The sequence below is a fragment of the Pseudophryne corroboree genome, chromosome 6, assembly GCF_028390025.1.
Source record: "Pseudophryne corroboree isolate aPseCor3 chromosome 6, aPseCor3.hap2, whole genome shotgun sequence".
Lineage (NCBI taxonomy): Eukaryota > Metazoa > Chordata > Amphibia > Anura > Myobatrachidae > Pseudophryne > Pseudophryne corroboree.
This window is the reverse complement of record NC_086449.1, coordinates 339,899,701-339,916,428: the sequence shown is the minus strand read 5'-3', so window position 1 is coordinate 339,916,428 and position 16,728 is coordinate 339,899,701. Positions and strand designations below refer to the sequence as shown.

Below are 16,728 nucleotides of genomic sequence, written 5' to 3'. Positions count from 1 at the left end.
AGTGCAGGATTGCTTTTCACTGGAAATCCGATACTATTCCATCCATGGCTGCTATTACAATGGCCATTTGGAATATTTATCAGATGGAATTCCTATCCAGTGTTGTGGAGAGTAGATCCTCCACCTTTTCTAAACTTGGGCACCGTGGTTACGTTTCCATGATGCCCTTCCCCCCTTTACCTGCGGTCTGTAGTGGTGGGAAGTTAAGTGGGCTCTTTTTTATTGCCTTTCAATTGTGTGAATAATCGATTGGGGTGTTGTCTCCTGGCTCGGAAGTCGTACTGGCCGTGTTCTTACTCCTAGTGTTTTGAGGTCACGAATATGCATATACCAACTTTCTTTGCTTCACAATGGAGTGTTGTTGCACGTTCTCCCTCCCCTGCCCTCCCCTTTCCCCCCATTTCTCCTCTCCACAACATAATTTTTTGTGCTGTTATTGTTTATTATGCATACATACTGAAATGTCTATGCTGTATTATAAAGAAAAATTTTTTCAATAGACTTCTTAAAAAAAATAATATATAAAGCAGCTGGTATTACCCAATTCATGGTGGTTGGATGTTCAAACACAGTCCTTAAGCATGCAGCAGTTGTATTAGCTGTGTTGGATAGTCCATTGGGTTTCCATAAATATGCTGCTGAGATGTAGATTGTAGTCCAGGAGATATTGGCCCCAGTGTTGGAATTCTGTTAGTCCAGATCTGGATCCTCCTGGATAAGTAGAGATGAGATGGTCCTTCTAGCAGATTGGTGGTCTTGATGCGTTTCCCTGGGCTCGGTCACCCAGATTCATCAGAATGTATGATATAGTCACATAGCAATGTTGGCCAAGAGTCAGGAAAATGTGAAAGTGAAGAAAGAGAACATATGTGAGGTAATGTGTGGACTGTAGGGGATGTAATAAGATAGGAAAGCTTATGAAGGTTATGTGAGCGGTTCTAGAATTTAATAAGCTTGTCTGAAGAGGTGAGTTTTCAGGGAACGCATGAAAGTTTGGAGACATAGAGGAGAGTTTTATTGTGCGTGGGAGGACATTCCACAGAGTGGGTGCAGCCTGAAAAAAATCTTGTAATCGTGAATGGGAGCAAATAATGCGTGTGGATTAGAGAGACAGCTCATGTGCAGAGCAGAGAGATCGATTTGGGAAATATTTTGAGATAAGTGAATAGGTGTAACTTGGTGTAGTTTGGTTAATAGCCTTATGTATAAGTAGAAGTATTGTTTGTTGAATACGGTAGAATACAGGTAACCAATGGAGGGACTGGCAGAGTGTATCAGCAGACAATGAATGTTTAGTGAGGAAGATTAGCCTTGCAGCTGCATTCAAAATGTATTGTAGTGGTGAGAGTCTGTTTTTTGGAAGGTCAATAAGGAGACAATTGCAATAATCAATGTGGGAGGTAATAAGTACTTGGTTTAGAGTTTTTGCAGAGTCCTGTGTGTAAGATATGTTCATATTTTGGATGTTTTTTCGATGTATGTAACATGATTTTGAGACAGATTGAATGTGTGGGAACAACGGACAGTTCAGAGTCAAGGATGACATGTAGGCAGCAAGGTAGGGTTGATCGGCGAGTTCTGAACAATGATACAGATACTATTGGCCGGTATAAATATAATTAATTCTGTTTTGGAAATATTATGTTTCAAATAGCGAGATGACATCCAAGATGAAATGGCAGAAAGACATTCAGTGAGACGGACCAATGCAGATGGTGACAAATCTGGGGAGGATAGGTAGATTTGAGTATAATCCACATACAGTGATATCCAAAAGAGCTGATTAGTTTGCGAAGAGGCAGAGGACCTAAGACTGAGCCTTGGGTGCTCCAACTGATAGAGGTAGCAAAGAGGAGAAATTAATACTAAAATAATTATTCGGTAGAATGATAACCAAGAAAGGGCTGTTCCCTGAAGACCTAAGGATTGTAGTATTTGTATGAGAAGAGGATGGTCAACAGTGTCACAATCAGCAGAGAGATCTAGAAGAATAAGAAGGGATTAATGGCCTTTAGACTTAGCAGACCAGATCATTCACTACCTTAGTGTTTTCTCTGTTGAATGTTGGGAATGAAAGCCTGACTGAACTGGGTCCAATAAGTTGTGGGAGGCGAATGTAGGCAAGTCTTTCAGGTAGCTTGGAGGGTCATGGGAGCTGAGAGAAGGGACATTAGTTTGAGAGAGAATTAGGGTATGGGGGGGTAATTCAGAGTTGATCGCAGCAGCAAATTTGTTAGCAGTTGGGCAAAACCATGTGCACTGCAGGTGTGGCAGATATAACATTTGCGGAGAGAGTTAGATTTGGGTGGGTTATTTTGTTTCTGTGCAGGGTAAATACTGGCTGCTTTATTTTTACACTGCAATTTAGATTTCAGTTTGAACACACCCCACCCAAATCTAATTCTCTCTGCACATGTTAATTCTGCCCCCCACCCCCCTCTGCAGTGCACATGGTTTTGCTCAACTGCTAACAAATTTGCTGCTGCGATCAACTCTGAATTAGGCCCAGAATTATGTTTTTTCAGTAGAATGGAAGTAATCTCTGCATGCTTGAACAGTGATGGAAAGATACCAGTAGAGGGAGAGACATTACAGATTTTAGTTAAAAATTGGGATGCGCAGAGGAGACAGAGTTTTACTGATTTGTGAGGGATCAAGAGGAGAGGCAGTCGAGTAGGATAAGAAGACTGTAGATACTTCATCTTCATTTGTGGGATTGAATGAAGAGAAGGTGCCAGAGGGTTCAGGTAGGGAATTGAGTAGGTCACTGGCTGAGGAAGAGCATACCATTTCATTCGGATCTTATTAATCTTGCCCTTGAAGTTGGAAGCAAGATCTTGCGCACTAATAGTGTCTGGTGGGTTGGGTGAGGGAGGGTTGAGAGTGATTTAAATGTGTTAAAAAGTTGCTTGAGGTTAGAGATGAGAGAAAAGATTGGAAATATATTTGCTAGTGTCCCGAGCATTACGATATGAGTGGTAGATAGTTATGTGAGTGATTTAAATGTGTTAAAAAGTTGCTTGAGGTTAGAGGTTTGAGATGAGAGAAAAGATTGGAAATATATTTGCTAGTGTCCCGAGCATTACGATATGAGTGGTAGATAGTTATGTGAGGAAGTCGCTTAAAGCACAAGATTTATGTCACTGTTATACTTTACATGAGAGTATTTGTAGGTGCCTTGTTAATTCAGAATGCCACAGTTAACATCTAAGTCTACGTGGAGTGTGATAGGGGGCTGGAGCCACTTCATCGAGGGCTGTTTCTAGAGTTTGGTTAATGTCTGATACAGCAACCTCAGGAGAAGTGAATGTAAAAATCAGTGAGAATAGCTGTTGCAGAGAGGTGGATAGTTGTTGAAAATGAATAGCGTTAATATTTCTGTGAGTTTGAATGTTACATTTGTTTATAAATATTTGCCTAATCTGTACCTTTATAGTAAGATGTGGAAAGATATATAAATAAAAAAAAAACTGTGCAACAAACAAGATGACAAAATGCACTATAACTCTGATTACCTGGTTACATTAATGAAAAGCTGAAATGTAGCAAAGGCCTGCTTTGCACAGAGGTGTTAATAAGTGTTCTTAAACTTAGTATGGCCACCCTGTCAATTTTCTTTCAAGCATGACACTTTTATTCCCAGTTGTCACAGCTGCAAAATGTGGTCCGTATATGCATAGAAAGACAAGCAGGGACAAGACCAACCTTAAAATAATTTGCCTATTAATGACTTGGTGTGATGAGAGTGGGGTTATTCTGCAAAGTATCAACACCTCAAGTAGAATTGCTGTACGTCATTATCTTAATCATGCAGTGGGATAAATAAGTGTCACATGCCAAAGAATGCTATCTTACATCCTGTGCCTTGTGTGTATCATCTGCACCTCGTTATAGATTTATACAAGCTGCATTCACAATTAGCATTACAAAAAAAAAAAAAAGTATGCTATCACCCCAGCAGAACACATTCCCTTATTATTATGACTGGGACATTCCAAATGTTTGCAGGACTGTCCCTGGCTCTAAAACTCCAGTATACAGTCGGTAAGGAATAATATAAATCTAATTTCTGTAGAATGGTTAACTTGCATGTGGGTGACTTTGATAAATGACATTATAAAAATGTGTTACTGTAGTTAATGTGTATATCACTAATATTACTATACTGTAAATAAAATTAATGGGATCCCTTTTGTACAGGCCATATTCCTTTTTTTATCACGTTTGTGCCTATTGCAGACTTGCCTACTCTCCCTTAACAGTTGTGAGGCTCCTGAAAAGCCCTCCGCTACCCACCGCATCTAACAACACCCCCCCTTCCCCTCCCACACACACACACACACACACACACACACACACACAAAACACACCTTGTTGCAGTCCAGAGCTGTTCTGATGATGCAATTCGTGCTGAAAGGCATCATTGTGGCCCCGCCCCCTGCCTCACAATGCCTGCAATCTCGATACTGTGTAGCAGAGGTGGGGACACAATACCGTGGTCATGCCGCCTGATCCACCCCTATGAATATGCATGCATTTTTTTTTTTGCATGTGGGGTAAATACTGGCTTCTTTTGCATGTAGCCCAGAATTGCTGGACAACTTTATTTTTACACTGCAATTTAGATTTCAGCACAACCCTCACACACCTAAATCTCTCTGCACATATTAAATCTACTCGACCTGCAGTGTAGCATGGTTTTACCAAGGTGCAGTTACTTGATTTCTCTAACGTCCTAGTGGATGCTGGGACTCCGTCAGGACCATGGGGAATAGCGGGCTCCGCAGGAGACAGGGCACATCTAAATAAAGCTTTTAGGATCACATGGTGCGTACTGGCTCCTCCCCCTATGACCCTCCTCCAAGCCTCAGTTAGGTTTTTGTGCCCGTCCGAGAAGGGTGCAATCTAGGTGGCTCTCCTAAAGAGCTGCTTAGAAAAAGTTTTTTTAGGTTTAAATCTCAGTGAATCCTGCTGGCAACAGGATCACTGCATCGAGGGACTTAGGGGAGAGATTTCCAACTCACCTGCGTGCAGGATGGATTGGAGTCTAAGGCTACTGGACACTTAGCTCCAGAGGGAGTCGGAACACAGGTCCTCCTGGGGTTCGTCCCGGAGCCGCGCCGCCGATCCCCCTTACAGACGCTGAAGACGGAGGTCCGGAAAGCAGGCGGCAGAAGACTCCTCAGTCTTCATGAAGGTAGCGCACAGCACTGCAGCTGTGCGCCATTGTTGCTACACGTCTCACTGATTCAGTCACGGAGGGTGCAGGGCGCTGCTGGGGGCGCCCTGGGCAGCAATATTAAATACCTTTAGTGGCAAAATAAATACATCACATATAGCCATTAAGGCTATATGTATGTATTTAACCCAGGCCAGTTTTCTTAAAACCCGGGAGAAAAGCCCGCCGAAAAAGGGGCGGAGCTTATTCTCCTCAGCACTCAGCGCCATTTTCCTGCTCAGCTCCGCTGGTGAGGAAGGCTCCCAGGACTCTCCCCTGCACTGCACTACAGAAACAGGGTAACAAAGAGAAGGGGGGCATAATTTGGCGATATTGATATATTAAAAGCGCTTATATCAAAAACAACACCTTCTAGGGTTGTTTATATAAATTTATAGCGCTTTTGGTGTGTGCTGGCAAACTCTCCCTCTGTCTCCCCAAAGGGCTAAGAGGGTCCTGTCTTCGATTAGAGCATTCCCTGTGTGGCTGCTGTGTGTCGGTATGTGTGTGTCGACATGTATGAGGACGATGTTGGTGTGGAGGCAGAGCAATTGCCGGTAATGGTGATGTCACCCCCTAGGGAGTCGACACCGGAATGGATGGCTTTAGTTATGGAATTACGTGATAATGTTAGCACATTACAAAAGTCAGTTGACGAAATGAGACGGCCGGAAAACCAGTTAGTACCGGCTCAGGCGTCTCAGACACCGTCAGGGGCTGTAAAACGTCCCTTACCTCAGTCAGTCGACACGGGTACCGACACAGATGAATCTAGTGTCGACGGTGAAGAAACAAACGTATTTTCCAATAGGGCCACACGTTATATGATCACGGCAATGAAGGAGGCTTTGCAGATCTCTGATACTGCTGGTACCTCAAAAAGGGGTATTATGTGGGGGGTGAAAAAACTACCTGTAGCTTTTCCAGAATCAGAGGAATTGAATGACGTGTGTGACGAAGCGTGGGTTAACCCAGATAGAAAACTGCTAATTTCCAAGAAGTTATTGGCATTATACCCTTTCCCACCAGAGGTTAGGGCGCGCTGGGAAACACCCCCTAGGGTGGATAAGGCGCTCACACGTTTATCAAAGCAAGTGGCGTTGCCGTCTCCTGATACGGCCGCCCTCAAGGATCCAGCAGATAGGAGGCTGGAAACTACACTGAAGAGTATATACACACATACTGGTGTTATACTGCGACCGGCAGTAGCCTCAGCCTGGATGTGCAGTGCTGGGGTAGTGTGGTTGGATTCTCTGACTGAAAATATTGATACCCTGGATAGGGACAGTATTTTATTGACTCTAGAGCAATTAAAGGATGCTTTTCTTTATATGCGAGATGCTCAGAGGGATATTTGTACTCTAGCATCAAGAGTAAGCGCGATGTCCATATCTGCCAGAAGAAGTTTATGGACGCGACAGTGGTCAGGTGATGCGGATTCCAAAAGGCATATGGAAGTATTGCCATATAAAGGAGAGGAATTATTTGGGGTCGGTCTTTCGGACCTGGTGGCCACGGCAACTGCCGGCAAATCCACTTTTTTACCTCAGACCCCCTCCCAACAGAAAAAGACACCGTCTTTTCAGCCGCAGTCCTTTCGCTCCTATAAAAACGAGCGACCAAAAGGACCGTCTTATCTGCCGCGAGGCAGAGGAAAGGGTAAGAGAGGGCAGCAAGCAGCCCCTGCCCAGGACCAGAAGCCCGCCCCGGGTTCTACAAAGCCATCAGCATGACGCTGGGGCTTTACAAGCGGACTCAGGAGCGGTGGGGGGTCGACTCAAGATTTTCAGCAATCAGTGGGCTCGCTCACAAGTGGACCCATGGATCCTGCAGATAATATCTCAGGGTTACATGTTGGAGTTCAAAAGGTCTCCCCCTCGCCGGTTCCTAAAGTCTGCTTTACCAACGTCTCCCTCAGAAAAGACGTCGGTTTTGGAAGCCATTCACAAGCTGTATTCTCAGCAGGTGATAGTCAAGGTACCCCTCCTACAACAGGGAAAGGGGTATTATTCCACACTATTTGTGGTACCGAAGCCGGACGGTTCGGTAAGACCTATTCTAAACCTGAAATCCTTGAACCTGTACATACAGAAATTCAAGTTCAAGATGGAGTCACTCAGAGCAGTGATAGCGAATCTGGAAGAAGGGGACTTCATGGTGTCCCTGGACATAAAAGATGCTTATCTGCATGTCCCAATTTACCCCTCACACCAAGGGTATCTCAGGTTCGTGATACAAGACTGTCATTATCAGTTTCAAACGCTGCCGTTTGGTTTGTCCACGGCCCCTCGGGTCTTTACCAAGGTAATGACCGAAATGATGGTTCTTCTACGAAGAAAAGGCGTATTAATTATCCCTTACTTGGACGATCTCCTGATAAGGGCAAAGTCCAGAGAACAGCTGGAAGTCGGTGTAGCACTAACCCTGGTAGTGCTTCAGCAAGACGGGTGGATTCTGAATCTTCCAAAATCTCAATTGACCCCGACAACTCGTCTGCTGTTCCTGGGAATGATTCTGGACACGGTTCAGAAAAAGGTGTTTCTCCCGGAGGAGAAAGCAAGGGAGTTATCCGAACTTGTCAGGAACCTCCTAAAACCAGGAACTGTGTCAGTACATCAATGCACAAGAGTCCTGGGAAAGATGGTGGCTTCTTACGAAGCGATTCCATTCGGCAGATTCCATGCACGGACATTTCAGTGGGATCTGCTGGACAAATGGTCCGGATCGCATCTGCACATGCATCAGCGGATAACACTGTCACCAAGAACAAGGTTGTCTCTCCTGTGGTGGTTGCAGAGTGCCCATCTGTTAGAGGGCCGCAGATTCGGCATACAGGACTGGGTCCTGGTGACTACGGATGCCAGCCTACGAGGCTGGGGAGCAGTCACACAGGGAAGAAACTTCCAGGGCGTGTGGTCAAACCTGGAGACGTCCCTTCACATAAATATACTGGAGCTAAGAGCGATCTACAATGCTCTAAGCCTGGCAAAATCGCTGCTTCAGGGTCAGCCGGTGTTGATCCAGTCGGACAACATCACGGCAGTCGCCCACGTAAACCGACAAGGCGGCACGAGAAGCAGAAGAGCAATGACAGAAGCTGCAAGGATTCTGCGCTGGGCGGAGAATCATGTCATAGCACTGTCAGCAGTGTTCATCCCGGGAGTGGACAACTGGGAAGCAGACTTCCTCAGCAGACACGACCTTCACCCGGGAGAGTGGGGACTTCATCCAGAAGTCTTCCACATGATTGTGAACCGTTGGGAAAGACCAAAGGTGGACATGATGGCGTCTCGCCTCAACAAAAAATTGGACAGATATTGCGCCAGGTCAAGAGACCCTCAGGCAATAGCTGTGGACGCTCTGGTAACACCGTGGGTGTACCAGTCAGTGTATGTGTTCCCTCCTCTGCCTTCTCATACCAAAGGTACTGAGAATTATACGGAAAAGAGGAGTAAGAACAATACTGGTGGCTCCGGACTGGCCAAGAAGAACTTGGTATCCGGAACTTCAAGAGATGCTCACGGAGGATCCATGGCCTCTACCTCTAAGAAGGGATCTGCTTCAGCAGGGACCTTGTATGTTCCAAGACTTACCGCGTCTGCGTTTGACGGCATGGCGGTTGAACGCCGGATTCTAAAAGAAAAGGGCATTCCAGAGGAAGTTATTCCTACCTTGATTAAGGCTAGAAAGGAAGTGACTGTACAACATTATCACCGCATTTGGCGAAAATATGTTGCGTGGTGTGAGGCCAAGAAGGCTCCAACGGAAGAATTTCAATTGGGTCGATTCTTACATTTCCTGCAAGCAGGATTGTCTATGGGCCTAAAATTGGGGTCCATTAAAGTTCAAATTTCGGCCTTATCAATCTTCTTCCAGAAGGAATTGGCATCAGTGCCTGAAGTACAAACTTTTGTCAAAGGTGTACTACATATACAACCCCCAATAGTGCCTCCAGTGGCACCGTGGGATTTGAACGTAGTTTTGAATTTTCTCAAATCTCATTGGTTTGAGCCTCTAAAATCGGTAGATTTAAAATACCTTACATGGAAGGTAACCATGCTATTGGCCCTGGCTTCAGCCAGGAGAGTTTCAGAGTTGGCGGCTTTATCATACAAAAGCCCATTTCTGATTTTCCATTCGGACAGGGCAGAACTGCGGACACGTCCTCATTTTCTCCCTAAGGTGGTTTCGGCTTTTCACTTGAACCAGCCTATTGTGGTGCCTGCGGCTACTAGCGACTTGGAGGACTCCAAGTTACTGGACGTTGTCAGAGCATTAAAAATATATATTTCAAGGACAGCTGGAGTCAGAAAATCTGACTCGTTGTTTATATTGTATGCACCCAACAAGATGGGTGCTCCTGCGTCTAAACAGACGATTGCACGTTGGATCTGTAGCACAATCCAACTTGCACATTCTGTGGCAGGCCTGCCACAACCTAAATCTGTAAAGGCCCACTCCACAAGGAAAGTGGGCTCATCTTGGGCGGCTGCCCGAGGGGTCTCGGCATTACAACTTTGCCGAGCAGCTACGTGGTCAGGGGAGAACACGTTTGTAAAATTTTACAAATTTGATACTCTGGCTAAGGAGGACCTGGAGTTCTCTCATTCGGTGCTGCAGAGTCATCCGCACTCTCCCGCCCGTTTGGGAGCTTTGGTATAATCCCCATGGTCCTGACGGAGTCCCAGCATCCACTAGGACGTTAGAGAAAATAAGAATTTACTTACCGATAATTCTATTTCTCATAGTCCGTAGTGGATGCTGGGCGCCCATCCCAAGTGCGGATTGTCTGCAATACTTGTACATAGTTATTGTTACAAAGATCGGGTTATTACTATTGTTGTGAGCCATCTTTTCAGAGGCTACTTCGTTTTTTGTTATCATACTGTTAACTGGGTTCAGATCACAAGTTGTACGGTGTGATTGGTGTGGCTGGTATGAGTCTTACCCGGGATTCAAGATCCTTCCTTATTGTGTACGCTCGTCCGGGCACAGTACCTAACTGAGGCTTGGAGGAGGGTCATAGGGGGAGGAGCCAGTACGCACCATGTGATCCTAAAAGCTTTATTTAGATGTGCCCTGTCTCCTGCGGAGCCCGCTATTCCCCATGGTCCTGACGGAGTCCCAGCATCCACTACGGACTATGAGAAATAGAATTATCGGTAAGTAAATTCTTATTTTTTCTTACTTTATTCCCAACTCAGAATTAGGCCCTTAATGCCATCGTTTTCATATTTCAAAACTCTACAAATCCAAACAGTCAATATAGTAACTCATGTAAAAAATATATATATATAAAAGAAAAAATATATATTAAAATGTATATATGAGGCTAAATGTAATAGGGTGCGATTTCCAAAAATCGCAAATGTTATAGCTTGCTATTTTTTCACTTCCACACAAAACCTTACCAAAAATCGCCAGAATAATAGGCCAGGTTTAGACTGGCGATTTTTGGTGAAGCTTGCACAGATCAGTGGGATCCGTACATGCTTCTGTATGGAACAGTAAAGAAAGTGTTGAAAAAAGAAAAAAAAAAAGATGTGCAGGCCCACCCCAAAATCATAACTAGCCCCGGGCTGTTTGAGCCAGTCCTGGTTGCAAAAATACAGGAAAAAAATTAACTGGGGCTCCCCGTATTTAAACAACCAGCACCGGACTCTTGGACCGGTCCTCGTTCCGAAAATACGGGAGACAAAAGAAGTAGGGGTCCCCCATATTTTTTAAACCAACACCGGTCTCCACTAGCCAGGGAGGTGATGCCGCAGCCGGGGGACACTTTTATATAGGTCCCTGCAGCCAAAGCATCACAAACCCCCCACCTAGTCACCCCTGGCCGGGGTTCCCTGGGGGAGTGGGGACCTCTTAAATAAAGGGGTCCCCCCCTCCAGGCACCCAAGGGTCAGGGATGAAGCCCGCGGCTGTCCCCTCTGTCTGTGGGCTGTGGATGGAGTGCTGATAGCCGTGAAAGTGTTAAAAAGAATATTGTCTTTTGCTGTGGAACTACAAGTCCCAGCAAGCCTCCCCCACATGATAGTACTTGGAGAACCACAAGTACCAGCATGCAGGGAATTAAAGGGCCCGCTGGTACCTGTAGTTCCACAACAAAATTAATACCCAAAAAAGACATGACACACACACCTTGAAAGTAAAAGTTTATTTACACACTCACACATACTTACCTAAATCCCAACGCCGCCATTCACGTCCCCTTGTCCAAATAGAATCCATTAGGGTACCTGTTTTAACAAAAAATATACTCACCAAAAATCCTGTGAAGATCTGTCCTCTTCGATCCATGTAGGCATCCCAGGGGTTAAAATAAAAAACCGCATTCACCTGGACCAACGAACATGTAGAAGTGTATGTGTAAACATACACTTCTACTACGCGAATGAGGACCCTCTACCGATAGTAATATCAATAGAGGGTCCTGCCAGCCAATCAGGAGCCGCTGCCGCAGCAGCGACTTCATGATTGGCTCTATGTTGCTAGGGTACAGCTAATAGCAGCTTCCTCAGTGTAATGAATGAAGACACTATGCTCTATTCATTACTATGCTGTGTGACGCTTAATTGATATAACCGCAAGGGTCAGCATCAATTGACATTGTGGTTTGTGGGCAATTGAAGGATCGAAGAGGACAGATCTTCACAGGATTTTTGGTGAGTATATTTTTTGTTAAAACAGGTACCCTAGTGGATTCTACTTGGACAAGGGGACGTGAATGGCGGCGTGGGATGTAGGTAAGTATGTGTGAGTGTGTACGTGTGGTGTGTGTGTGTCTTGTCTTTTTTTGGGTGTTTCTTTTTTTGTGGAGCTACAGGTACCAGCGGGCCCTTTAATTCCCTGCATGCTGGTACTTGTGGTTCTCCAAGTACCACCACACGGGGAGGCTTGCTGGGACTTGTAGTTCCACAGCAAAAAGACAATATTCTTTTTAACGCTTTCACGGCTATCAGCACTCCTACCACAGCCCAAGGATGGAGGGGACAGCCCCGGTTTCATCCCTGCCCTTGGGTGCTTAGAGAGGGAGGACCCCTTTATTTAAGGGGTCCCCACTCCCCTAGGGAACCCCAGCCAGGGGTGACTAGTTGGGGGGTTTGTAATGCCTTGGCTGCAGGGACCTATATAAAAGTGTCCCCCGGCTGCGGCATCACCTCCCTGGCTAGTGGAGCACGCTGCTGGTTTCAAAAATACGGAGCACACTGCTGGTTTCAAAAACTTCTTTTGTCCCCCATATTTTTGGAACCAGGACCAGTCCAAGAGTCCGTTGCTGGTTGTTTAAATACGGGGAACCCCAGTCAATTTATCCCCCCCCCCGTATTTTTGCAACCGGGACCTGCTCAAAGAGCCAAGGCTGGTTATGCCTTTGGGGGGGACCTGCACATAATTTTTTTTTGTTTTTAACACTTTCTTTACTGTTCCATACAGAAGCTTGCATGGATCACACTGATCTGTGCATGCTTCTGACTGAGTCATAAAAAAATTACCAGAAACTGCATGTTTTTATTACTAAAAATCGGCAAAAATTGCATACGAATTCCGTTTTAACATTAAAATTCACACCTTATTACATGTGCGATTGTCAGTAAAAAATCGCAAGTTACAAACGTGGGATTTGGTGCTGTTTTTTTCTACACCTAAAAAATTGCACCCTATTACATCTAGCCCATGATGTTGGGTGCATCCATGAGACAGAGGGTGAAGATAATCATACACAGACGAGCTTTCAGTTTAAAGCTATAGAAAACTCTTGATTGTGGACTTCAGAGGTGGATGCTATGCCGATGTTTGCGCAGCTCAGCATTTCTTTGTTCTGTGCATGCATCTGGGGTGCACTGCACGTGTCTCGATTTTGTACCGACAGAGAATTTGGATGCAAAGTGATTGACAGTGTGCATTTATGGAAGATAATAGGAGATGGCTAGTCAAATACAGGCATTTTGCGACCATTCCGAGGGCATGTTGCAGCCAGCAACTGTTTCTTTGCATGTAGTTGTAGTGACTGCATTGGCTCAGTTCCAGGGAACAGTCTGAGCAGACATGCGGTTGCTCAGAAATTGTATGTGCAACCAATGGTGCATCTTCGTATGCAAGTGGCAGATTAAAGACTCAGCTGATGGGTGTCTGACAAAATTATAGTGGCTGCTTCCTGTAAGAGACATACAAGTCGCCAAGCATATTGTAAGGATACCAGGCTTATATTTAGATCTCTTTGTCCACTCAGCCTGTCTGGATTGCTGGTGGCAGCCTTATGTGCTGTAGCTCTGTAAATTCAGAATCACTTAGGCAAACAACTGGAAAGAACAACACTACCATAAAGAGGCAATAATCCTCATTCCTCCATAGTGCTTTCCAGCTTCAGTCACACCATTTCACTTCTCTGCCTACATGGTGCAGTGCTGATGTGTTAAAGAAATGTTCTTATCGGTAATATGATTGTCATGCTTCCAGTTGTATTATTGGTTTTATTGATGTTTTTCAGCCCCATGTGTTTTTCACATGGTAGCAAGTCGGCACCTCTTGTGTTATTTGCCATATTTGTGGCTGACCCTGTAAAGTCTATGGCCAAAGGATAGCGCATCTTCTTAGGATGCCTCTGAATAACTTTGTGTCCTGATAACCATAGTTGAAAAGTTGTCAGCCTAGCTAAGGAACCCACCTAGGAACATTTCAGAGTACATAAAAAAAAACCCAACTTCAAATACTTGTAATAAGTACGGTAATGTAGGTAATTACTGTAAATACTATATAGGGTGAGGGAGGCTCACCGATGACATAGATCTTTATTAAATCATGTAAGGAACCTTGCTCTCATCATACTTGTATTGAAGATGTATTGCTAATTAACATAAACATTTTAAGAATAATACTACAAATGTACAATACTTCGGATTACCTTTTTTTTATAAGGTTTAATTTCAATTCATGTCTTGTGTTTTCAGGAGGGTTTCTCTCTCGTATCTGCAAAAACATGGCTGAAGGTTGGAAAAAAGTCTGATTGCCTTCTCTTTGGTTCCAAAGCAAAGGTAAACAATGAATTGTACTTAGAGCTGCTCATCTCAAATCTAAGTCTTTCTGCACATACAGTATTAAATCTGTCCCACCTACAGCACAACATGGTTTTACCAACGAGCAGTTACGTACTTGCTGTTTCTTAATTTATTCGCAAAACAGGATTAGGCGCTTGATGTCATTGTTATCACATTTCAAAACTCCAAACAGAAAATATGATTATTCATGCAAAAAACACATATACTGTATAAAAGAAAAGAAAATAGGGTGAAGATGGTCATGTTCATTCGAGCTTATAGTTTATGCTATAAAAAAACACTTGATTATGGGCCTGACTTAGAGGTGGAAACTATGCCAATGTTTTTATTTACTGTGCATGCATCTGACTTATGGGAGGTAATGGAGAGTGGCTAGTCAAATGCAGGCATGCTGTGACCACTTAAGGGTATATGCAATTACTGGCGAATTGCGGCAATTTTTCGCCCGTTTTTTTAATTCGACACAATTCGACCGTCGAATTCCGGCAAGTGGGTGCCGAAATTCAACATGTTCAATAAAAAACGGATTCGACAGTCCCGCTGTCGAAAAACGGCCGATTTGACGGATTTTGATCAGATTTTTAAAAAACGGGAAAATACGGTAAAAAACCCGGAAAAAAATTGCGTGGGGTCCCCCCTCCAAAGCATAACCAGCCTTGGGCTCTTCGAGCCGGTCCTGGTTCTAAAAATCCAGGGAAAAAACTGACAGGGGATCCCCCGTATTTTTAAAACCAGCCCCGGGCTCTGCGCCTGGTGCTGGTGCAAAAAATACGAGGGACAAAAAGAGTAGGGGTCCCCCGTATTTTTTACACCAGCATCGGGCTCCACTAGCTGGACAGATAATGCCACAGCCGGGGGTCACTTTTATACAGCGCCCTGCGGCCGTGGCATTAAATATCCAACTAGTCACCCCTGGCCAGAGTACCCTGGGGGAGTGGGGACCCCTTCAATCAAGGGGTCCCCCCCCAGCCACCCAAGGGCCAGGGGTGAAGCCCGAGGCTGTCCCCCACAACCAAGGGCTGCGGATGGGGGGCTGATAGCCTTGAGAAAATTGAAAGAATATTGTTTTTTCCAGTAGTACTACAAGTCCCAGCAAGCCTCCCCCGCAAGCTGGTACTTGGAGAACCACAAGTACCAGCATGCGGGAGAAAAACGGGCCCGCTGGTACCTGTAGTTCTACTGGAAAAAAAATACCCAAATAAAAACAGGACACGCACACCGTGAGAGTAAAACTTTATTTCACACATGTCGACACACACATACTTACCTATGTTCACACGCCGACCTCTGTCCACTTGTCCAAGTAGAATCCACAATGTACCTGTGAATAAAATTATACTCACCTCAATCCAGTGTCCGGATCTTTTAAAATAATCCTCGTACTTGGCAAAACAACAAAACGAACACCCGGACCAAATGGACTGAAAGGGGTCCCATGTTTATACATGGGACCCCTTTCCCCGAATGCAGAGACCCCCCCGTGACTGCTGTCACAGAAAGGTCCCTTCAGCCAATCAGCGAGCGCAACGTCGTGGCACTCTGCTGATTGGCTATGCGCGTCTGAGCTGTCAGACAGCGCATCGCAAAGCCTCTCCATTATATTCAATGGTGGGAACTTTGCGGTCAGCGGTGAGGTCACCCGCGGTCAGCGGCTGACCGCGGGTAACCCCACCGCTGACCACAAAGTTCCCACCATTGAAACTAATGGAGGGAGCTGTGCGATGCGCTGTCTGCCAGCAGACGCGCATACAGCCAATCAGGAGAGTGCCACGAAGTAGCGCTTCCTGATTGGCTTAAGAGACCTTTCTGTGACAGCAGTCACGGGGGGGGTCTCTGCATTCGGGGAAAGGGGTCCCATGTGTAAACATGGGACCCCTTTCTGTCCGTTTGGTCCGGGTGTTCGTTTTGTTGTTTTGCCAAGTACGAGGATTATTTTAAAAGATCCGGACACTGGATTGAGGTGAGTATAATTTTATTCACAGGTACACCGTGGATTCTACTTGGACAAGTGGACAGAGGTCGGCGTGTGAACATAGGTAAGTATGTGTGTGTCGACATGTGTGAAATAAAGTTTTACTCTCACGGTGTGCGTGTCCTGTTTTTTTTGGGTATTTTTTTTCCAGTAGAACTACAGGTACCAGCGGGCCCGTTTTTCTCCCGCATGCTGGTACTTGTGGTTCTCCAAGTACCAGCTTGCGGGGGAGGCTTGCTGGGACTTTTAGTACTACTGGAAAAAACAATATTCTTTCAATTTTCTCAAGGCTATCAGCCCCCCATCCGCAGCCCTTGGATGGGGGGGACAGCCTCAGGCTTCACCCCTGGCCCTTGGGTGGCTGGGGGGGGACCCCTTGATTGAAGGGATCCCCACTCCCCCAGGGTACACCGGCCAGGGGTGACTAGTTGGGCATTTAATGCCACGGCCGCAGGGCGCTGTATAAAAGTGACCCCCGGCTG

The 16,728-nt window shown here is 45.4% G+C and overlaps 1 protein-coding gene across 1 annotated transcript in view; it reads left to right on the top strand.

Annotated features, from left to right (window-relative positions):
* Positions 1-16,728, top strand: part of REC114 (REC114 meiotic recombination protein) — a 693,231-nt gene that overhangs the window by 312,995 nt on the left and 363,508 nt on the right. Inside the window, exon 3 of the mRNA XM_063926469.1 lies at positions 14,167-14,250. Within this exon, the coding sequence (XP_063782539.1) occupies positions 14,167-14,250 (84 nt within the window). The remainder of the gene's footprint in view (positions 1-14,166; positions 14,251-16,728) is intronic.